Source organism: Osmerus eperlanus, chromosome 12 (assembly GCF_963692335.1).
Source record: "Osmerus eperlanus chromosome 12, fOsmEpe2.1, whole genome shotgun sequence".
NCBI classification, from domain to species: domain Eukaryota; kingdom Metazoa; phylum Chordata; class Actinopteri; order Osmeriformes; family Osmeridae; genus Osmerus; species Osmerus eperlanus.
This window is the reverse complement of record NC_085029.1, coordinates 18,385,848-18,409,784: the sequence shown is the minus strand read 5'-3', so window position 1 is coordinate 18,409,784 and position 23,937 is coordinate 18,385,848. Positions and strand designations below refer to the sequence as shown.

Below are 23,937 nucleotides of genomic sequence, written 5' to 3'. Positions count from 1 at the left end.
ATGATATTGCTGTGTGATATGCTGGTGTGGCAGGAGTCCTTCTGGCAGAGTCTCTGAACATGGCTGATATCCGGGTGACTGACCTGCTGGCTCGCCAGGCCTCAGCCTGCAGGCATGCCCTCCACACAGAATCCACCACACTGTTTCAGTTTAAAGCCTTGTGGAGCTGATATCACTAACCCTGATATCACTTCTAGAGAAATGCTGTTGATGTTAGAAATAAATAAAAAATCACTGTAGTCTTAGTCTTTATTTTGTCACATTTGACATATATATGACATATAATATGACATATATAATTAGATTTCTTTACAATAGAGAAACAACATTGAGATGACACACTATTTTGGTTTCTAAGTAGAAGCTTTGTTTAAATAGTGGCGTATAAATCATTTATCTTTTTTAGTACAGGTTCGAATCAAGCTCCCACCCCAGTCTCTTAAATTCATCTGCATTGTTTCACATTTATTCACATTGGGTGTGTTGTCTTTTATAATTCATTGTCTTAAAAGTATTAATACATTTATGTTAGCAGTCCTGTCTGCTGTGGTCTGGCAGAGGAGCAGCGGCCCCCTGTTATTGGTCCATTGTTTAGCCCCACCCTCTCAAGTGGGCAGATACTCTCCATGTAGTTCCGTGGGAAATAATCCAATCAGCTTGCGGAGGGTTTGGCACAAGCACTTCCTCTTCCTCTGGCAAGCTCAGCTGGGAGGCAGTGTGTCCCTCCAGCCAGCAGGTGGCTCTGGGTCTCTCTCTGGCCTCCAGCCCGGTGACCCCCGACCCTAGAACAGCTGTGGACCCTGGGTGAGCAGCGCCTGGTCTTCCCCTCTGGTTCCAGCGCTGCTCCGGCAGTGTTCCTGCTCTGGTACGAGCTCAGGGCTGTCACAGGGCCCACCACACTCTCATGTTTGACCCGGCCCTCCGGTTCTGCTACCCTTCCAGAGGCACCTGCAGGCTGTATGAGAGACTGGCTCCTTCCTGGCCCGGGCCGCCAGACCCCACCGCTGGCATGACAGGAAGGAGCCCTGGACCCCGGCCCAGGAGGGGCCCCGGGGGGGGCTGGAGCAGCATCACAGCCCCACCCATCGCTCCTGCTGGCCGTGCCATCTCTGTCCTCGCTGCTATCTCCCTGGAGGGACGGGATGATGGGGACGGAGTGAGCCCGGACGCCTGAGGGAGGAGGAGAGGAGGGAGGAGGGGCAGGAGGAGATGAGCGTGTTCCGCTGTCCAGGCGGGTGCAGGGGACCTCGGTCCACCCCTGTCCTGCAGCCCACACACTCAGAGGGGACGGCATCACCCTGCCCTGCTGGGACCCAGGGTACTCAGACCTGGGGAGAACAGGGAGCAGGAGAGAGGGGAGAAAGAGAGGGACAGGAGAGGGAGAAGAGAGGGAGAGGAGAGAGAGGAGAGGGAGAGAGGGGAGAAAGAGAGGGAGAGGGAAGGAGATTATGACCTTTTGTTCTCAGACCTTTCTACTGCATTTCTCATTTTCTAAGAGAAAGTGAGAGCGAGAGAAATAAAGGAAAAGAGAAAATGAGAGAGCTCACACTCTCAAAATCCTCCCCTTAAAATGCAGAAACCAAACCCAATCCTGCCCCCCACACACACATCCTCAGAAGAAATCTATGGTGGTGAAACTATTCTCATAAAGAGTCACAAGGAACTCATCATCTTTGTGTAATTATTTATAATCCCCAATATGGGCAGCCTACTCTAGATGCATAAATGTTTAACTGGAAATCCTTTCTTTCATGGCTGCCTTATCCAAGCTTTAGAGGTTTAGCATCAAAGCCGGTGCCTCCCTGACCCTGTGCAGGTTTCACCCCCAGCATCTGACTGCTCCAGCAGGTGAGAGAAGAGGGAGGAGGAGACCTGGGTGGAGAGTTTGATCTGTTTGAAGTGAGAGTCCTTATCAAACAGCACACCTTGTGTGATTACAGCCTGAAAGACCCCAGATATGAGAAATATGTATATATATATAAAAAAAAGGGGGAGGAGGGGGTGTAACCCTACTAGGCTAACTGCAGACTATGGAGATTGCTGGTAACATAACGGAGTTAATATAATGACATGATGATATAATGACTATTCAGGATGTGGCACTGGGGAGGCAGCTTCAGGCATATTTTAACATCTAAAAATAAACCACCATGACACATTTCTGCTTCAATTCATTCCTTATCTTGGATGGGTAAATATATATGTTTTTGACATTGTATAATGACACTGACAATACTCACTAGGGACCCACTGTCAAACCTGAAAATGTTGATGGGCTCTCTGACTTTGTAACATCTTTCTCTTTCCTTCTCCCTCCCTCTTTCTACTGCATATCTCTATGTTCTTGTATTCCCATTCTCTCTCTCTCTCTCTCTCTCTCTCTCTCTCTCTCTCTCTCTCTCTCTCTCTCTCTCTCTCCCCCTCCCTCCCTCCCTCCCTCCCTCCCTCCCTCCCTCCCTCCCTCCCTCCCTCTCTCTCCCCCGCTGTCTCTTTCTAGCCTTTCATTTCTCATTCCCAGAGACCAGAGGATGTTTCCATGGCAACAAGGGAGAGATTGGAGGGAGGGGAGAGAAGTGGAGGGGGTATATAGCTGGTGTTGTTTGGCTGTTAAGTCGAGAAATAGGTCACGCCGTGCCTGGCCTGAGAGATGGGCAGGGTGGGCAGGGTTTATCAATAGTTAAACAGTCCCAAATAGTCAACTATCTCTAAGAACGTCAGCAGCTGATCATAGGAACCCTCCTCATCCCTGAGGACAGGGAAGTCACAATAAGGGGTAACTGCCATTGGCTGCAGATTCCCCATGAAGGGCTGTAGCTACATTTTCAGTTTATTTGTATGTGTGTGTGTGTAAGTATGTGTGTGTATGAGTGTGTGTGTGTGTGTGTGTGTGCAGCTCCAAAAGAGATCTCCCCACAGTCTTTGAAAGAAATGCTGAGCACTGTGCTGTTTAAGAATGTAAATTATGGAAATAGGTCATATATAAAGAGTTAGGTACTGTGTGCATCTCTGTGTGTGTTACCTCTGTGTGTGTGCGCATGTATGTGTGTGTGTGCATCTTACAAGTGTCTGTGATGCTCGGTCAGGTTGGAATGCTAATAAGAGCATTGCCAGCCACTTTCAAGATTGCGAGCTGCTGGGGGAAAACTTGCTTTAATGACAGACATTTTAGATAACAGGTGCTCAAGTTATCAGGCTTAAAGGAGCTCTGGACCAAATTCACATGTAAAAAGTGGGCAGTTTATAAACAGCTGATTTAGTAGAGGAGTAGAACCATCCTAGTGAGGAGAGGGTTGTTCCTGAACATCTGTCTGTGCATTACGTAATGCTGAGTGGCCAGAAGAGAATGTGCTTATGAAACAACACACCTTTATTATATCTATATTGATATTATAATACATCCTGAACAGCTGTTTAGAATGCGTTTATTATGCTATATTCTATTAAACAAAATTAGCGACATAGTCAACACTGGTACTATACTCATTCAGCGGATCTCTTTCAACTGGCTGTGAAGACTGACTGAAGAAGTCTCTTCTCGAAGAGACCTGGCTCAGAGGTCTGGAAGGGGATATGGAGGGAGGGGGGGGTGAGTGGAGGTAAGTGAGACCTGTTGTTTGAAAAGTGTACTATCCTATAGACTAGCGTGCACAGAATGCAACATCGTTATCCAAGAGTCTTAGTAGTACATACAATATACAATTACAACTTCTCACCCTCTCAACGTCTCCGCTTCCATCTCTGTACAATCTACTTCCTGCAAGTGCTTGTAGGCGTGGCCAGCAACCCGGGCTCCTCCAATGAGGAGTGATTTTCCTCTGGTTCCGGGATGATTGGCTTCCCTGTGTTGCTGGGCGGGACTTAGAGACAGGGAGCTGCTCCTTAAACCACAGGGAAACAACAAGCATGCAACACACATTTATCAACTCTGTCAGCCTTTACTGGTAAAGTTGGTAAAGTTAATACCTGATAAATCTTTAACTTGTTAAAGGAAAAACCCTGCCTCCTTTCCGGTCTGATGTAAATAAACATCTTAAAAGCTGAGAGTTTGAAGGAGTTATATATGTACAGTGCCAAGGTTGCCATGGTTGCATGTATGTAACTCCTTCAAGCACTCAGCTTTTTTGTCAAATCTAGTTCCGAATAACAGCGTTCATTTTCCATCTGTTGTCTGGCGTGAGTGTGATATTTAATGCTGCTAACTCAGTAAAGCAGTAACTCATCAAGTTCTGACTGTCTTCAGAGATGCAGATAAAGTCCTATGTGTTTAGCGCTAGCATGGCTGCATACTAACATGTTTATTACGAATTACAATCACCATCAATCTTTTTAAACATTCCATAAAAGTGCTGTTTATTTTTTGACACTAACATATTGTGCCATATTGTGGGATGATTGAATTTCTTACTTGACTGCCTCTTCTGTTGTGTGAAGTGAAACAGTTAGCAACAGATGAGGTTATGAAGCCTGAGACAGAATCCTCCTGGTCTACCTGATCCTCCTGGTCAACCTGATCCTCCTGGTCTACCTGATCCTTCTGGTCTACCTGATCCTCCTGGTCTACCTGATCCTTCTGGTCTACCTGATCCTTCTGGTCTACCTGATCCTTCTGGTCTACCTGATCCTCCTGGTCTACCTGATCCTCCTAGTCTACCTGATCCTCGTGGTCTACCTGATCCTCCTGGTCTACCTAATCCTCCTGGTCAACCTGATCCTCCTGGTCTACCTGATCCTCCTGGTCAACCTGATCCTCCTGGTCTACCTGATCCTTCTGGTCTACCTGATCCTCCTGGTCTACCTGATCCTCCTGGTCAACCTGATCCTCCTGGTCTACCTGATCCTTCTGGTCTACCTGATCCTCCTGGTCTACCTGATCCTCCTAGTCTACCTGATCCTCCTAGTCTACCTGATCCTTCTGGTCTACCTGATCCTTCTGGTCTACCTGATCCTTCTGGTCTACCTGATCCTCCTGGTCTACCTGATCCTCCTGGTCTACCTGATCCTCCTGATCTACCTGATCCTCCTAGTTTCCTGATCTTCCTGGTGTACCTGAGACAGGATCCTCCTGGTCTACCTGATCCTCCTAGTCTACCTGATCCTCCTGGTCTACAAAATACATAATTCTCCTGGTCTACCGGAGACAGAATCCTCCTGGTTTACCTGAAGAGTTTGCCTTTAGCCGGGGCTCTGCTGCGTATGTGCGGGGCAGGCGGGGCGGGAAGGGTCATGCCTGGGGCAGCAGGTGCCAAACTGGCCCCCATCTGGGGCAGAAGGGGGCCTGCGGGGGGCAGAAGGGGCCTGTGGTTCTTGCAGCACTACAGCAGGGAAGAACAACAAGGTGTTAACACAGGGACCAGCACCAGGAACATGGTATTCACACACTAAGAGGTGCATGAATCACACCTACACACACACGCTCGCACAATCTATACACACAACCTCCCCAACAATTGTCTGTCCCTTATTTAGATAAGACAAAGATTTCTGCTGTAGTCTAGAGTAGAGAAGTTCCCCCAATGACACTTTAATGGAACTACATTTATACTGCAGATTAGCAGATGAGGCCTTCTGATTACACTCCCTGAAGGCCTTGCAGCAACAGCAGTCAGGAATTAATCCACACAAGATTATGTTATTGGATTCCTAAAAAAACACACCCTAACATCCCCTCCACATTATCTGTGCTCAGAGCTGGATAGTACTGGGCATGCTCACTCCACTTGTCCACCTTCCTTCCTGCGCTGCATCATTAAACTGCTAGTGTATGCAGGGTTAGGGTATTATGACTCAGACACTAACCCTAACCCTATGTAGTATGACTCAGACCCAGTTTATGGCTCTCTGTGCCAGCTAAGCCTCTCTCTCTCTCTCTCTCTCTCTCTCTCACACACACCCTTGACTCCCAGAGGGGCCCTTACTGCTTGTTCTCCCGTCGTGCAGGAAAATTGGATCATTTTCGGCCACCACATCTCTCTCTCTCTCTCTCTCTCTCTCTCTCTCTCTCTCTCTCTCTCTCTCTCTCTCTCTCTCTCTCTCTCTCTCTCTCTCTCTCTCTCACCTCCCTTTCTGTCTGTCTGTCTCTCAAACATGCACACACACAATCTCTCTCTATGACACACACGCACACGCATGCACATTCTTCATCTTTGTCTCTCTTACACACACACATTCACACACACACACACTTTGTCTAGTTTTAGCTGACGAAAACTGATGACATTTCATCTAGTTTTAGTCAATGAAAATTGTATTTTAGTCTCTTTTTTATCAAAACAGAAGTAGTCTAAGCAGTAGTCTCGGGAGGCATGTTACCATGTGTTTAAATGTATGTATTGGTCTAGAATATGGTGTTCAAAGTCATGTTGTTGATGCCAAATTCAGTTCAGTGTGATTGCTATGTGAATGACAAAACTAGCTACAGTATTTGGCCAACAAGGGATGCTTAGTACACATGGAGTCAGTCAGGTAGGAACTAAGAACCAACTTTTACACTCTCACACAAACAAATACACACAGACACAGTACACGTCACACGTTAACCCACTTTATACTCTCTCACAAACAAATATACACACACACGCTAGTCACACACGTTTGTCTCAGTCGTTTCAGCTCCAGTGGCTAACGTTTAAAGCTAACGTCTAAAGCTAATGTTAAAATGAGACACATTAACCACAGCCTCATGAGTTGGATAATAATAATAACGCAACTAAACGAGACAAAATAACATTTTGTCTCGTTTTGGTCAACAAAAATGAAGAGACATTTTTGCAGTTTTTATTTTGTAAACTTCATTTGGTCTTGTTTTTATTCGTCAACAATATTGCATTATACATTTAATTATAGTCATCGTCACATGACCAGCATTCACGTTGCATCTCGTCTCGTTTTCGTCACGTGATAAAGGTTCGTTGAACGATATTTAGTCATAATTTTCGTTGACGAAAGCAACACTATACACACACTCTCTCTGTCAGACTCTCTCTCTATCTCTCCCACACACACCCACACACACACACATTCTGCTGGGGTACAGCAGTGACGGTTGAGAGGGAAGGAGGCAGGCGACGGGGTCACAACCCATCTCCTGACTTTTTTGTGAACAATCAATGTAACCTTCTCAGCATAACATGAAGATGAGACAGCTGCCTGGGGACATGACGCCTGGCAGACCCACTGATGTATTACTTAAGTATTACCCTACTATTTCCTTTCATGACAGCATTCTGTTGTTCTACGTGGTTTTGAATCCTGTTCCCATAGGAGACTCATAAGCTGAGCAGGAGTGGAAGCAGATCATTCTAAATATTTACCCTCAACCTCGATCAAACAAAATACAGCTGGTTACTGGCAGAGACTGACATGCACCATGACAGCTGGTGGTTTTGCTGTAGCGTAAGTGAATGCTTGGACAGGTCTCTAGTGTGTGAGTGACATTAGTGAGAGGAGAGCTGTCTGCTGGTCTGAGAGAGGCTGTGTTTATGATGTCAACAGGAGGATTGCAATCTACTGTGTGCCTCAGCAACCTGACAGCATGTTGTGAACTCCAGGTCGTAAAACTATTAATTTCATTTTTATATTTTTCAGCTGGGCTTTAACAATCTCATGTTCACTGGTTCACTGGTAACAAACAATTTACAATATGTACTTCCAAATAGATCTCAAAGTTAAGTCCAGAGGGTTTGTAATGATGCATCCCTGCTGACTCAACATCTTGTCCTTTGTGGGACTGTAAAAGGACAGTGGTTTGCAGTGGGAGACAGCGCAGAGGAACATGACTGTGCCAGCCGGAGGCACCAGCACAGGATCCCACCTTCTGAAGCTGGAGGCCGGACTGAGGCCTGGGGCTGGATTTTGCCAGGAGGCCAGAGGTCTTGTTGCTGCAGTCCCTCAGGATGTGGCTCTCTGAGAAGTGTGCTCTGAGCTTCTCCCTGTGTCTCCTACAGGAGAGACATCCTTCAGGTTAGTCACAACACATGGGCAATAACACATGGGCAATAACACATGGGCAATAACACATGGGCAATAAGGGGCAATGGCAAAATCAAAACATGACATATTGTCTAATATTGTATTGACAATACAAACAAGACCCCTTTTAAACCAACGTTATTGTTCTTGAGAAATTTCAAGAAGATGTGTGTGTCATTGTTACTGGTACATTACACAAGGCTTAATCAATTAAGAATACATCACCATGAAATCCCACTCATGCAAACCTTCTTTGAGACTGTTGTTCATCCCTGCCTCCCTGCTGTCCCTGTGGGTTAGGCTGCATCAGGAACTCATGAGGCTCCAGCATCTACACATGAGTCTCTGCTTGTTTTGAAATACACTGTTACTCGGTTTACCGAAGCTACATTCAAGTTTAATGGGGAGCCGTCGATGCTTCCAGCAACTTCTCCAGAGAAAGGCCAGTGCTCTATTCACAATAGTGCAATCACCATGGAGATAATGGGTTTTATTGAGCTGTAGTAGTCCTTCTCAGAGTGCAGAGTAAACAGACTAATAAAGGCACATCAAAGGACAGTGGGACACATGCCCCTCCTAGGTTTCCTGTTGTATAGGGTTAGGGTTAGGGTTGTTGTATTTGGGGAAGGACGAGCAGGGCTTTGGAGGCTTGTATTTAGCTTGTTCCCTTTAACGTATGTTTTGATGTAATTAACAGGATCTGCAACCCAACGGTGAGTGTGAGCAGAACTGAATGTCCCGCCCCCCTGCAGCACCATGGCCCCGCAGAGGAGCACACCTGTGCAGGTGCCCCTACTTGTCTCCAGTCTGACCAGACCAGCATAGGCTGGACCAGGTATCTGCTAAAACAGAGGAATGAGGATGATGGCATTTCACAGAATTAAAACCTAACCCAATAACTAGCTAACCTCTGCTGCTCTCTGCTGCTCTCTCATGGCTGCTCTCTGCTGCTCTCTGCTGCTCTCTCATGGCTGCTCTCTGCTGCTCTCTGCTGCTCTCTGCTGCTCATGGCTGCTCTCTGCTGCTCTCTGCTGCTCATGGCTGCTCTCTGCTGCTATCTTCTGCTCTCTGCTGCTCTCTACTGCTCTCTGCTGCTCTCTACTGCTCTCTGCTGCTCTCTCCTGCTCATGGCTGCTCTCCGCTGCTCTCTGCTGCTCTCTCCTGGTCATGGCTGCTCTCTGCTGCTCTGTGCTGCTCTCTGCTGCTCATGGCTGCTCTCTGCTGCTCTCTGCTGCTCTTGGCTGCTCTCTACTGCTCTCTGCTGCTCTCTGCTGCTCTCTGCTGCTCTTGGCTGCTCTCTACTGCTCTCTGCTGCTCTCTGCTGCTCTTGGCTGATCTCTGCTGCTCACAGCAAGCAGCCATGACAGACTGGAGCTGAGGAGGGGAGGTGGGGGCATGAGACTGGAGGACAGGGCTGGAGGACAGGGCTGGAGGACAGGGCTGGAGGACAGGGCTGGAGGACAGGGCTGTTTTCAAAGTGCACATTTAATTGATGTGAGGAAGGGTAAAAGCTCCCATTAGCTGGCCATAGTATTTATTTGTCTGCTGTTGCTGTGGCAACAGATGGAGACCTACTCCTGAGCCAGGCTGCAGGTGTGAAGGACCCACACCTGAGAATCAGATTGCACACTGGGGACAGGAATTAGAATATAACCTGACCATACACTGCAGACAGGAAGTAGAATATGACCTGACTACACATAAAACTATGCTTTATATCCTAACACATTTTACAATCAGCAGACTAGCGTGGCTTTACTCCCCGAGGAAGGCAAGCCAATGACCGTTTTCCAGACAAGACCCATGTCGATTTGAGTGAGGCATCACTTCCTCTCGGCAGGGCATCACTTCCTCTCTACAGAGCTTCACTTCCTCTCTGCAGAGCATCACTTCCTCTCTACAGAGCATCACTTCCTCCTCTCAGAGCGACAGTCACTCACCGGTTGCGTCGGTAGAGAGCCATACAGGCCAGGCAGAGCAGGCAGATCACTGAGGCGATGCTGCAGATGGACAGCACCTGGCTCTGGTACGCATCCCTCCTTTCTGGGGGATCAGAACAAGACCCAGGTTCAGACAGGTTCCCATGTGTGTATGTGTAGCCTGTGTGTGTGTGTAGCCTGTGTGTGTGTGAGTATGTGCCATTGAGATTAACTTGTGAGTGGCCTCCTCTCCACAGAGGACTAAGGTTGGAGGGAGATTCCAACTGCAGATTGCTGGACTTGACCATCTTCTGGTCTCCCTCTCTGTCTTTCTCTGTCTCTCTTTGTCCCTCCCTCCCTCCCTCCCTCCCTCTTTCTTTCTTTCTCTCCCTCTCTCTTACATACAGCATATAAACACACAAACCTTGACATAAACACACCCACTCTCTCTTTCTGCCTCTCTTCTCTCTTTTTCTCTTCCTCTCACTGTTGTCTGTCTTTGTCACACTTCCTCTCTTCTTCTCTTGTCACAACCACTCATGGCTTGTGTAGCGCCGGCAACTCAACTCATTTACCACACAGATTAAAATCACTGAACTAAGAAGAGGCATGTGTCTGTCTCTCTCCACCTCTTTCTCCCTCCATCCCCACCTCTTCCTTTCTCTCTCCACTTCTCTCTCACTTCGTTCCTGCTCAGTCCTCTTTCAAAGGAAGTGTTGTTTTTCTAAGTGTGTGAAGTCAGTCTGAGAAGGCAGAGATAATGGAGACATTCACAGGAATCAGAGGCTAGGATATGTGGGATGAAACATCCATGTATGTGACATTACATCTTGCCTGTGATGTCATGAAACATCCATGTATGTGACATTACTTCTTGCCTGTAATGACGTTACTTCTTGTCTGTGATGTTATGTAACAAAAGATGTCCTTTTCTGCTGTGCTTATACTTGAACTGATTTGAACTGATAATAATAACCAGATCGTTTAATGTGCACACCATGTAGAGCGATCATATTGCTCCATATATAACTTGTTTTCAACCTTAAAAACTTTTCTTCGGATGAAAAATGGATGTATGGAACGTGAAGTTGTACCTGGAACTTTTATTCTGAAGTTTATTCTATTGATTCCCCTCCACAGCAACCTTTGTTAGTGTGCCGCCAAACAGAGTGTGTGTTTACAGACTGGGTTCAAGTTGGAGGACATGGAAATATGTTCTATTCATGCTGTTCGTTTAGTGAAAACAGCATAGTTTGAACGTGGAGGGACTCTCCCCAGGGACAGACACCCCCGTCAGGACTTCTGTTTCCACCAACACAAGTGGCTGTTTCACTGCAGAGGTAGCTCTCCTCCTCTCTTCCTCCCTCCATCCTTCCTGTCCTCCCTTCTCCTCCACACCTCTCCTCCTTTCTTCATCCCTTCATCCTTCCTATCCTCCCTTGTCCTTCACAGTGCAAGTCTCCATGCAGAAAAACACATCAATTTTGCAACCTCTGTGTTTCCATGGCGACTGGCACACGTTAATTTTTCCAAGGTGAGGAGCAGATTGTGTTTTTACATGCCGGCTTGGGACAGGGGAGCAGAGATCTATGCGAGGAAACAGGTCTTACCCATGAACTCAATGCCCAGTTCATCCACTGCATCATCAACACCCGAGGCATGTGAAAGGAAAGAGAGACAGAGAGAGGGAGAGGAAGAAAGGGAAAGAGAGAAAGGGTGAAAGGGAGTGAGAAACAGGGAGAGGGAGAGAGAGAATTAGTTCAAGTGATAGTACATTATTTAGATTTCTATGGATTTCAGCACCACCATGATTCAGCAATAAAAATTGCCCCTTCGTCACACACAAACACATACTTTCCCGGCGCAGTAAAGTCCCTTCCACAATCCTAGAGCTGGGGAGACAGATAAAGAGCAGCTCTCGTGTTCTTTTCATCCTGACAGTGCCCCTTTTTCACGCCACTGTAATATAATCTCATTTAAATTAAAATGAAACCCTCAAACTTAATTGCTTTTCTGACAGAGGTGGTCTGGGTTTGAAATAGACTGCAGCTTGCCAGGACTGTGACAGATGACGTGTTGGGCAGCTTTGGAGAGGAGGGGAGAGGCCCCAGTCAGACAGGGGAACCATCTGCTGATGACTGCAGCACAGGGACATCAGTCAGTGTCACACTCTTACTCTTACTTGATGGTACTTCCATACTGCCTACTAGCATCTTGGATCTGAATGAGCATCAGGAGATGGTGGGCTGGGCCTGGGCAGCTGAGGCTGTGAGAGAGTCCTGGGCAGCTCAGGCTGTGAGAGAGTCCTGGGCAGCTGAGGCTGTGGGAGAGTCCTGGGCAGCTGAGGCTGTGAGAGAGTCCTGGGCAGCTGAGGCTGTGAGAGAGTCCTGGGCAGCTGAGGCTGTGAGAGGCTCCTGGGCAGCTGAGGCTGTGAGAGGCTCCTGGGCAGCTGAGGCTGTGAGAGGCTCCTGGGCAGCTGAGGCTGTGAGAGGCTCCTGGGCAGCTGAGGCTGTGAGAGGCTCCTGGGCAGCTGAGGCTGTGAGAGAGTCCTGGGCAGCTGAGGCTGTGAGAGGCTCCTGGGCAGCTGAGGCTGTGAGAGAGTCCTGGGCAGCTGAGGCTGTGAGAGGCTCCTGGGCAGCTGAGGCTGTGAGAGAGTCCTGGGCAGCTGAGGCTGTGAGAGAGTCCTGGGCAGCTGAGGCTGTGAGAGGCTCCTGGGCAGCTGAGGCTGTGAGAGGCTCCTGGGCAGCTGAGGCTGTGAGAGAGTCCTGGGCAGCTGAGGCTGTGAGAGAGTCCTGGGCAGCTGAGGCTGTGAGAGGCTCCTGGGCAGCTGAGGCTGTGAGAGAGTCCTGGGCAGCTGAGGCTGTGAGAGGCTCCTGGGCAGCTGAGGCTGTGAGAGGCTCCTGGGCAGCTGAGGCTGTGAGAGACTCCTGGCAGCAGCAGCTCTCCAGGGGACAGAGAGCCTGGCTCTTACTGATGCCTTTACACACTCAAGCCTTCTCTTTGATCAAACCTTTTTTGTGATTGGCTACAGCATTCAAGCCTTTTTGTGATTGGCTACAGCATTAAAACCTACATTCATCTGCTCTAGTGGCGTAGCCTGTCACAGCCTGCACAGATGATGTCATTTAGCACTGATACACATCCCCTGCTCTGGCATTGACTAGCAGGCCTGCAGGCCCATAAAGCAGCAGATCTCTGCCGTCTCACTGCCCCCTCGGGAGCCCCCTGGCCGCGAGCGGAGGCCAAGTTACCATGGAGAATACCACCCTGAGCCCTGCGCTCGTTCTGGACGATTAGGAATAAATCTGGGGGGGAACAATAGCAGGAGTGAATCACATCCTTAATCCCCCTTAGTCTGGGCCAGCAGGGGAGTCGAGACGATCACTGGTGCTGTCACTGCTAGTTACTGGGCCAGGTCCTAATGCCTCCTGGATAAATACCCAAATTAAGGGAATCACGTTCCCCTTCAGAGAGCTGGCCTGGCTAACAGCTAGCTAGCTACTGGCTAGTCCCTCAGCCCTCCCTCCTACCCAGCTCATCCTACCAGCCTCCCCTAGCCTCCCTCTTCCAGCCTCCCCTAGCCTCCCTCTTCCAGCCTTACCTAGCCTCCCTCTTCCAGCCTCCCCTAGCCTCCCTCTTCCAGCCTTACCTAGCCTCCCTCTTCCAGCCTCCCCTAGCCTCCCTCTTCCAGCCTTACCTAGCCTCCCCCCTACCTAGCTCACATACCTTCCCTCACACACTCCCTCACACACTCCCTCACACACTCCCTCACACACACACTCCCTCACACACTCCCTCACACACTCCCTCCCTCACACACACCCTCCCTCACACACTCCCTCACACACTCCCTCACACACACCCTCCCTCACACACTCCCTCACACACTCCCTCCCTCACACACTCCCTCACACACTCCCTCACACACACCCTCCCTCACACACTCCCTCCCTCACACACTCCCTCACACACACCCTCCCTGACACACTCCCTCACACACTCCCTCCCTGACACACTCCCTCACACACACCCTCCCTCACACACTCCCTTACACACTCCCTCACACACTCCCTCACACACACCCTCCCTCACACACACCCTCACACACTCCCTCACACACTCCCTCACACACTCCCTCACACACACCCTCACACACTCCCTCACACACTCCCTCACACACTCCCTCACACACACACTCCCTCACACACTCCCTCACACACTCCCTCCCTCACACACACCCTCCCTCACACACTCCCTCACACACTCCCTCACACACACCCTCCCTCACACACTCCCTCACACACTCCCTCCCTCACACACTCCCTCACACACTCCCTCACACACACCCTCCCTCACACACTCCCTCCCTCACACACTCCCTCACACACACCCTCCCTGACACACTCCCTCACACACCTCACACACACCCTCCCTCACACACTCCCTTACACACTCCCTCACACACTCCCTCACACACACCCTCCCTCACACACTCCCTCACACACTCCCTCACACACTCCCTCACACACACCCTCCCTCACACACTCCCTCACACACTCCCTCACACACTCCCTCACACACACCCTCCCTCACACACTCCCTCACACACACCCTCCCTCACACACTCCCTCCCTCACACACTCCCTCACACACACCCTCACACACACCCTCACACACTCCCTCACACACACCCTCCCTCACACACACCCTCACACACACCCTCCCTCACACACTCCCTCACACACACCCTCACACACACCCTCCCTCACACACTCCCTCACACACACCACCTTCCCTCACACTCCCACACTTCCTTTGGGTGCCCTGCTTATAGTGTTCCGCCATGGGATTGGCAGTGCTTTCCCTATCTCTTTCTTTTTCTACCTCTCTCTCTTCATCTCGTTCTTAGCCTCTCTCTCTCTCTCTCTCTCTCTCTCTATCTCTCTCTCTCTCTCTCTCCCCCTGTCTTTGTGAGTCTACAGATAGGGCTGTGTGTTTAGAAGAGGAGAGCAGGTCTAGGGAGAGCTGAATGGGACTGCTGTTTTAAGGGCCTCCTGGTTGGTCGGGGGTTTGCTCGGCTGGTCGATGAGGAACAGAGAAAGAAGGCTTTTGTGATTGTCTGGAACATAAAGATGTCTGAAAAAGCCTTACTCATTCGGCCCAGGGGTGTGTGGAAAATGCACTGGAAACAGACACAAACAACAACCCCCCCCCCCCCCCCCCCCCCCAATATACACACAAACACATGCATACTGGGCAGCCACAGCTAAGGGTTCCATTCCACACAAGGCTCCAGTAACTTGTCACATGATTTGCTTTTGAAAGCAGGATATCCCCACAATCCCCACAGTAATCTGGGTAAATTTCAGATTATTCTGTATCAACATACACCAAAATAGGCTTCAGTGCTCTCTCCAGTCATAGTGTCTGGTCTACAGCAGCAGTAGGTACTGCAGTTCTGTGTGTTCTACAGACATCTGTGTGTAGGCCGTCAGAAGATAGCACTAACAACAGTGTGATTGTATGGGAGGGACCTGGAGGGGAACACCGCCTTCTCCCCCAAGCAGGAATAACTAGGAATATCACATATCAACAGGAAACATGATATTAATGCTTGATTGAACTGGGCTGTGCAAGGTGCTACCCTGCAGCATGTGCTTGAAGATTCATCCGTACCTTGTATAGACCAGTGATACTGGTTATCTCATGCTAGCTATCAAGCTAGCTCTCTAGCCCAGGGAACATCTTTAAAACATTCGCTCAGACCTCGTAGCTGAGAGGACGCTGGATGATAACGATGAATGTGAATGCTAACAGGGTGTAGCACATACACGTGAGCTCCAAACCGCTGTCTGAATACAAAGCAATCGGTCTGTTCAAATCTTAATGAAGCGAAGCTTGCAGGGAATCAGAGAGTGGAGGAATGATGAAAGCGGTTGTGTTTGAGAGCGAGAGGCTGCAGGAGGCCATTAGGAGCGTCTCCCAGGGCCCGTGCCGTGAGCCCAGGGAACAGGAGTCACGGCCTCCATCTGGCTCTCTCTGGAAAACCAAGTCACTATAAAACAGAGACAACTCATGAAGCCCATCTCTCCCGGGAGAAGCTTAGGTCTTCAAATTATTTTTCCAGGTCCTATACAATCTGTGTCAAGGTTTTTTGTCACTTTCCCTGTGAGCTGTTGTGGGGTTCAAGGACCTTGAAAGGGTTTTATTATCAACACTATAGGTTGTATCCTGCTGAAGATAGGTTTGATGTCTGGGGGGTAAACCAACTGCTACACTACTGACATCTCATGATGTTTATGAGTGTGTATGTAGGTATGAAATAATATATGCCTGCTATAATGCAGTTGTCACTGTTCAGTTTGCAGTGAGCAGGAAGCGTTGGGGGAGGGGGTGTGTGGCCAGTTGTAATTCTTAGTCAAAGTAAGAAATATTTAGTCTCCTCTGACAATGGTTAGCAAACCTTTAAACAAAATAGTTCAGCTTGCATGAGCATACTGTTTGTGATAGAGAACCACAAAATGAAAGAGATCTCAGTTGTGTTTATTAACATTGGAAATAAGAGCTATTATGGTTTCTCTATTACAGTTTTAGTTGTTCCTGGAATATCTTGATTCGAAAATTACCCCACAACGTTGGAGGCAACTTTGATGAATATGTATACTCAAATGCTGCCTGGCTGTTAGATGTAATCTGGGGAGCTTGCATGAGCATACTGTTTGTGATAGAGAACCACAAAATGAAAGAGATCTCAGTTGTGTTTATTAACATTGGAAATAAGAGCTATTATGGTTTCTCTATTACAGTTTTAGTTGTTCCTGGAATATCTTGATTCGAAAATTACCCCACAACGTTGGAGGCAACTTTGATGAATATGTATACTCAAATGCTGCCTGGCTGTTAGATGTAATCTGGGGTAATTGCTAGCTTGACGGACAACCTCTGTCTTTCAGCTGCAATCAGCAAGGCTGGGAGGGATTTCCTCTGACAAGGCTGGTTCCACTAATAGCATGATAATTATCGCTATATTGATTTCAGGTTAGCAAAGCAGAAACATCACAGAAACATCACAGCTAGTTTAAGATGCACAGACGGAAATCAATGTGAAGTCAATAGGAAATCATCAAGTTGATTGCTGATTGTTGAGACAGTGGAAATCAATATTTAAAATGTAAGTATTCACTGTACATTCATACATTACCAACAAGCAAAGTGTTGCTCCAAAATATATCCATTTGAAATACATTTTAAACAACATCTGCAGTCGATTTAAGAAATATTTCAGGAACTTGCAAGGGCAGGTTGAGAGCTATAAGTATAAACAAGAGAAAGTTCAATCAAAGACACTTTCTCTCTCCTGACCAGGTCATTAAAGGAGGATTTCGTTTAGATGGAGGTCTGCAGGGCCTGTGAAGCTCGATAAGTTTGTACTTATCTAGACCAGTTAGAGGAGAGCTGCTCCGAGGCACACAACACAGATCATTTACTAGCATTCTTTGTTTTCTGTTTTCTAGCAGATCAATATCGAGAGCCAGGAAACATACCCGGGTCAGATAAGATGGCGTCTGTCTTGGGCACAAACTGGTCACAGCGAAGGCCGTGGTAACCCTCCTTACATCTGCAAAACAAGAGAACAAGAGAACATGAGGTGAAACCTCCTCATAGTTACAGAGCAACACTTCCTGTTTTGTGGAAGCAGAATCATCATATTATTTAAGAATTACATTGTTGAGTAAATGGTTTCAGAAAGAAGAAAGTTCAACATGGTTAACATGACCATGGTTAAACCAAGGAGGAAGAAGAGGAGGAGGAGGAAGAGGAAGAGGAGGAGGGATGAAGAAGCAGAACTATAGCAGTCCCAGGGGGCACAGACAACACTGTAGAATGAGGAAGAGGGAGGGATGGATGAGAAGAGAGAGCCAGAGGAGGAGCTGAAGGGAGGAGGAGAGGCTGGCCAGTCTGCAGCCCTGCTGATAGCTCTGTAATGTCAGGTCCCTGAGGATCCTGGATGGACTGGGACAGAGAACACTTGGTGTCACAGAGAGTCTCAAGCAGGCGCTGCGCTTGTGGAAGAGCTGATAGCAGAGAGCAGAGGTCCCAAGGCGCTCTGACAGGTTATTTGATGCTTTTCCCCAAGCCCTTGTGGATCATGCTTGTTCCACTCCTTCCACTTTTGTCAAATAAATCAAGTCTTTACGACTTATGAATGCTGTTCTTTCTTTTCCTGGAGCTCATTTTCATGTGGCCTCTGTACCTCAGTGCAGTCATAGCAGCCTCAAGGGGTGCACATTCTTTTTTCATTTTCACGATTTGTTTTGATTGATGCTCTACTGGAGCCAAATGCTCGTTCTGTCACACATGAGGACACACACACTCATACACTCAAATTCATACTCTATCAACACAAGTGTGATCTGGTCAGAACTATGCTAAATAGGAATTGCACATCAGAATCAGATCAGAATGGGTTTTATTTGCCATGAAAGTTTGCACAGACAAGGAATTTGCTTTGGCAGGAAGGTGCAAACATTAAACATATAGGAATCTAAAATGTAAATATGAGGACTAACTATACTAAGGGTACATAACTAGCAAACTAAGGGTACATAACTAGAAATGGAATTAGATTAAAATAAACTATACAATAAAATATAAAATAAAATATAAGTTACAGTAATTTACAATATAAAAATAGAGGCCAACAGCGGAAGGGAAGAAACTATTTTTGTCGCGTGTGGTATTGGTCCTGATGGACCGCAGCCTTCTGCCGAAGGGGAGTGACTGAAACAGGGAGTGACCAGGGTGGGAGGAGTCGGCCACAATCTTCCTCGCTCGCCTCAGGGTCCTCGAGGGTAGGCAGATTGCAGCCAATCACCTTCTCAGCAGTGTGGATGATACACTGCAGCCTGCTCTTGTCCTTGGCAGTGGCAGCAGCGTACCAGATGGTGATGGAGGAGGTGAGGATGGACTCAATAATGGCTGTGTAGAAGTGCACCATCATTGTCTTTGGCAGGCTGAATTTCTTCAGCTGCCGTAGGAAGTACATCCTCTGTTGTGCTTTCTTGGTGAGGGAGCTGAAGTTCAGTTCCCACTTGAGGTCCTGGGAGAGGATAGTGCCCAGGAAGCGGAAGGACTCCACAGTGTTGACTGGGGAGTCACACAGGGTTATGGGGGTGAGTGGGGCTGTATTCTTCCTGAAGTCCACATTCATCTCCACTGTCTTAAGAGCATTGAGCTCTAGGTTGTTCTGGCTGCACCAGGTCACCAGGTTGGCCGCTTCCCACCTATAATCAGACTCGTCTCCACCAGAGATGAGCCCAATGAGGGTGGTGTCGTCCGCCAACTTCAGGAGTTTGACGGACGGATGACTAGAGGTGCAGCTGTTGGTGTACAGGGAGAAGAGCAGAGGAGAAAGGATGCAGCCCTGGGGTGATCCAGTGCTGATGGACCGGGAGTCAGAGACTTGTGTTCCCAGCTTAACACACTGCTTCCTGTCAGACAGGAAGTCTGTGATCCACCTGCAGGTGGAATCAGGCACGTTCAGCTGGGAGAGCTTGTCCTGAAGCAGGGCGGGGATGATGGTATTGAAGGCAGAGCTGAAGTCCACAAACAGGATCCTGGCATAGGATGCTGGGGAGTCCAGGTGCTGTAGGGTGAAGTGGAGGGCCATGTTAACTGCATCGTCCACAGACCTGTTGGCTCTGTAGGCAAACTGCAGGGGGTCCTGTAGAGGGTCTGTGATGGATTTAAGGTGTGCCAGCACCAGGCGCTCGAAAGACTTCATTACCACAGAGGTCAGGGTGACGGGTCTGTAGTCATTATGTCCTGTTGGCCTTGGCTTTTTGGGCACAGGGATGATGGTGGAGGACTTGAGACAGGCTGGCACATGGCATGTCTCAAGGGAGGTGTTAAAGATGTAGGTAAACACCGGAGACAGCTGGTCAGCGCAGTGCTTGAGGGTGGCTGGAGAGACAGAGTCCGGCCCAGCTGCTTTGCGGGGTTTCTGCCTCTTGAAAATTCTGTTAACTTCACCCTCCTGAATGGAGTCACTGTAGAGGGGGGGAGGGGGGAGGCCTCCTGGGTGGGAAGGGGTAGTTCAGGACTGTCCAATTGTCTTTCAAATCTGCAGTAGAACTCATTCAGGTCGTTGGCCAGGCGGGAGTCGTTAGTGGAGTGGGGGGCTCTGGGCTTGAAGTTGGTAATCTGCCTGAGCCCTCTCCAGACAGAAGCAGAGTCGTTTGCAGAGAATTGGCGTTTTAGTCTCTCACATAGCAGTCTGGGACTTGCTCCTCATGAGGAGGCATAGCAGTCTGGGACTGAGTGTAACTCAGCATGAGGAGGCGTAGCAGTCTGGGACTGAGTGTAACTCAGCATGAGGAGGCGTAGCAGTCTGGGACTGAGTGTAACTCAGCATGAGGAGGCGTAGCAGTCTGGGACTGAGTGTAACTCAGCATGAGGAGGCGTAGCAGTCTGGGACTTGCTCTTCATGAGGAGGCATAGCAGTCTGGGACTGAGTGTAACTCAGCATGAGGAGGCGTAGCAGTCTGGGACTGAGTGTAACTCAGCATGAGGAGGCGTAGCAGTCTGGGACTTGCTCTTCATGAGGAGACGTAGCAGTCTGGGACTGAGTGTAACTCAGCATGAGGAGGCGTAGCAGTCTGGGACTTGCTCCTCATGAGGAGGCGTAGCAGTCTGGGACTTGCTCCTCCGGTCACACCTTCCCACCCTGTAGCAGTCTGGGACTTGAGTTTCGCCTCTGGTCACACCTTCCCACCTCTCGTATCTGCTGATGCCTCATTAACATTCTGACTCACCCACCAGCAGAATGTCTGTCTGACTATCGCGTCATCTCCCGCTTTGCTGTTTGTCTTCCTCTCTATCTCTGCTGTCTCCTGCCTCTGTCTGGGAACAACCCAGACACCCTTCAGTGAGATGCAAACAATGCTTTGTAAACAAATATGTTTGTTCAAATGTGAAGATGAGTGCTTCAATGTAGGTAAAAAATTAAATAATGAGCCTTTTTGTGTGCGTGTGTGATGACAGTGTGGAGTTGCTATGACTGAATGTAGGGTTGTGTGTGTGTTGTGTGTGTTTGAGAGAGTGTTTGAATGTGTAGGTGAGCCCAGGTGTGTGTGGGAGTGTGCTAGCTTGTTAGCTGGCAGTGCTACCTCTAGAAGGGCACATTGTTGTGAGAGCTCAGTTACAATATGTGTCAATGTGTGGCCGTGTGTGTGTGTATGAAAACATGTTTGTGTGCATTTGTGTGTATATGTCTGACTGATGAATGTGTGTGTATGTCTGACTGATGAATGTGTATGCATGCACATGTATTTGTACAATTCTCAGCACATCTCAGAACCCACGTCCTGCTCTTAGCACTGCCTGGCAGGAGGGAAACATCCAGCAGCCGGCCGTGGGAGCAGGGGTGGGGAACACGGCTACAACTATAATTACCGCCTGCTCATTAATGGCAAATGGAAAATGGCAGATGGTTTATGAGGGCAGGGAGAGATGCAGGAGCAGGGAGAGGTGCAGGAGCAGGGAGAGGAGCAGGGAGAGATGCAGGAGCAGGGAGAGGTAGAGGAGCAGGGAGAGGAGCAGGGAGAGGAGCAGGGAGAGGTACAGGGAGAGGTGCAGGAGCAGGGAGAGGAGCGGGGAGAGGTGCAGGGAGAGGAGCAGGAGCAGGGAGAGGTACAGGAGCAGGGAGAGGAGCAGGGAGAGGAGCAGGAGCAGGGAGAGGTACAGGAGCAGGGAGAGGAGCAGGGAGAGGTGCAGGGAGAGGAGCAGGGAGAGGAGCAGGGAGAGGAGCAGGGAGAGGTGCAGGAGCAGGGAGAGGTGCAGGAGCAGGGAGAGGAGCAGGAGCAGGGAGAGGAGCAGGGAGAGGAGCAGGGAGAGGAGCAGGGAGAGGTGCAGGGAGAGGAGCAGGGAGAGGAGCAGGAGCAGGGAGAGGTGCAGGAGCAGGGAGAGGTGCAGGAGCAGGGAGAGGAGCAGGGAGAGGAGCAGGGAGAGGAGCAGGGAGAGGTGCAGGGAGAGGAGCAGGGAGAGGAGCAGGGAGAGATGCAGGAGCAGGGAGAGGCGCAGGAGCAGGGAGAGGAGCAGGGAGAGGAGCAGGGAGAGGAGCAGGGAGAGGTGCAGGAGCAGGGAGAGGTGCAGGAGCAGGGAGAGGAGCAGGGAGAGGAGCAGGAGCAGGGAGAGGAGCAGGGAGAGGTGCAGGAGCAGGGAGAGGTGCAGGAGCAGGGAGAGGAGCAGGGAGAGGAGCAGGAGCAGGGAGAGGTACAGGGAGAGGTACAGGAGCAGGGAGAGGAGCAGGGAGAGGTGCAGGGAGAGGAGCAGGGAGAGGAGCAGGGAGAGGAGCAGGGAGAGGTGCAGGGAGAGGAGCAGGGAGAGGAGCAGGGAGAGGTGCAGGAGCAGGGAGAGGTGCAGGGAGAGGAGCAGGAGCAGGGAGAGGAGCAGGAGCAGGGAGAGGAGCAGGGAGAGGAGCAGGGAGAGGAGCAGGGAGAGGTGCAGGAGCAGGGAGAGGTGCAGGGAGAGGAGCAGGAGCAGGGAGAGGTACAGGAGCAGGGAGAGGAGCAGGGAGAGGAGCAGGGAGAGGAGCAGGGAGAGGTGCAGGAGCAGGGAGAGGTGCAGGGAGAGGAGCAGGAGCAGGGAGAGGAGCAGGGAGAGGAGCAGGGAGAGGAGCAGGGAGAGGAGCAGGGAGAGGAGCAGGGAGAGGTGCAGGGAGAGGAGCAGGGAGAGATGCAGGAGCAGGGAGAGGTGCAGGAGCAGGGAGAGGAGCAGGGAGAGGAGCAGGGAGAGGAGCAGGGAGAGGTGCAGGGAGAGGAGCAGGGAGAGGAGCAGGGAGAGATGCAGGAGCAGGGAGAGGCGCAGGAGCAGGGAGAGGAGCAGGGAGAGGTGCAGGAGCAGGGAGAGGAGCGGGGAGAGGAGCAGGGAGAGGTGCTGGTCTAGAGTCAGCTGTGGAAACTGATCAGGGCTGCGTTTCCCGATAACGATGGATCGTAGCAACGATCGAGCAAAATAACAAAACCATCTATATTTCTTACGTGCGTTTCCCAAACATGCTTGTAAGGAGTAGGCTAATCTATGCGCTTTCAAGAGACACTTTAGCTACGGTGTCTTTGGGAACGGCCCGTAAAACTAAGATTCGTCATACGATGGATTCTACAATCAACTTAGGCTTAGGACGCTTTCGGGAAACGCAGCCCTGGACTCTGTGTCTGAGCCAAACTGATCTGGGGCTTGTAGTTGTGCCTAAGCCAAACTGATCTGGGGCCTGCGGTTGTGTGTCCTGCTGATATGAGTTTTCAGATGATGTTTCTGAGAGTAAACTACAACCACATGTATATTCATGTATATATATACATATATACATGACATGTATATACAGTGTGGCTCTTTTCCTCTTCGTAACCCAAAGAGAAACTACAATAGCCATCCTCCACCGTTGCGTTCCCCCAGCACTCCTCCTGTCTCCCCCAGCTCTCCTCCGGTCTCCCCCAGCACTCCTCCTGTCTCCCCCAGCACTCCTCCTGTCTCCCCCAGCTCTCCTCCTGTCTCCTGTCTGAGTGTGCAGAGAAAGCATCTGAACAGATATTAGTTATTCTTGACAGACTTTGATGGATGTCTGCTTCTGTTTGTGAGCTGGGTACAGAAGTATGTGATCTGTGTGATAATTTGTTTGGTAATTTGGGGAAGGAATGAGAATGTAAAACTGTCAAATTAAACTACCAAAAACATTTCTTAAGAATTCCTTAACATCACTGTGATGGCAAGGGAACCCCAGCCTCATCCTGCCTCACCCAGCCTAGCCTCGCCTCACCCAGCCTCACCCAACCTCTCCCAATCCAGCCTCACCCAGCCTTATCCAGCCTCCCCAGTCCAGCCTCACCCAGCCTCACCCAGCCCAGCCTCAACCAGCCTCACCTAGCCCAGCCTCACCCAGCCCAGCCTCAACCAGCCTCACCTAGCCCAGCCTCACCCAGTCCCTCGGTGGAATCACACCTCTACTGCTGATCACCCTAACCCTCACCCATACCCTCACCAACATGATCAC

General features: G+C 49.7%; 1 protein-coding gene across 1 annotated transcript in view; it reads right to left on the bottom strand.

Moving 5' to 3' along the window:
* Nucleotides 1-235: 235 nt before the first annotated feature.
* The window catches only part of nrg3b (neuregulin 3b), a 137,539-nt gene continuing 113,837 nt past the window's right edge, over nucleotides 236-23,937 (bottom strand). Inside the window, exons 3-9 of the mRNA XM_062475589.1 lie at nucleotides 17,432-17,505; nucleotides 11,498-11,524; nucleotides 9,909-10,011; nucleotides 7,811-7,937; nucleotides 5,158-5,312; nucleotides 3,714-3,878; nucleotides 236-1,328 (exon numbers count right to left, since the gene is read on the bottom strand). Coding sequence (XP_062331573.1) covers nucleotides 653-1,328; nucleotides 3,714-3,878; nucleotides 5,158-5,312; nucleotides 7,811-7,937; nucleotides 9,909-10,011; nucleotides 11,498-11,524; nucleotides 17,432-17,505 — 1,327 coding nt within the window. The 3' untranslated portion in view covers nucleotides 236-652. The remainder of the gene's footprint in view (nucleotides 1,329-3,713; nucleotides 3,879-5,157; nucleotides 5,313-7,810; nucleotides 7,938-9,908; nucleotides 10,012-11,497; nucleotides 11,525-17,431; nucleotides 17,506-23,937) is intronic.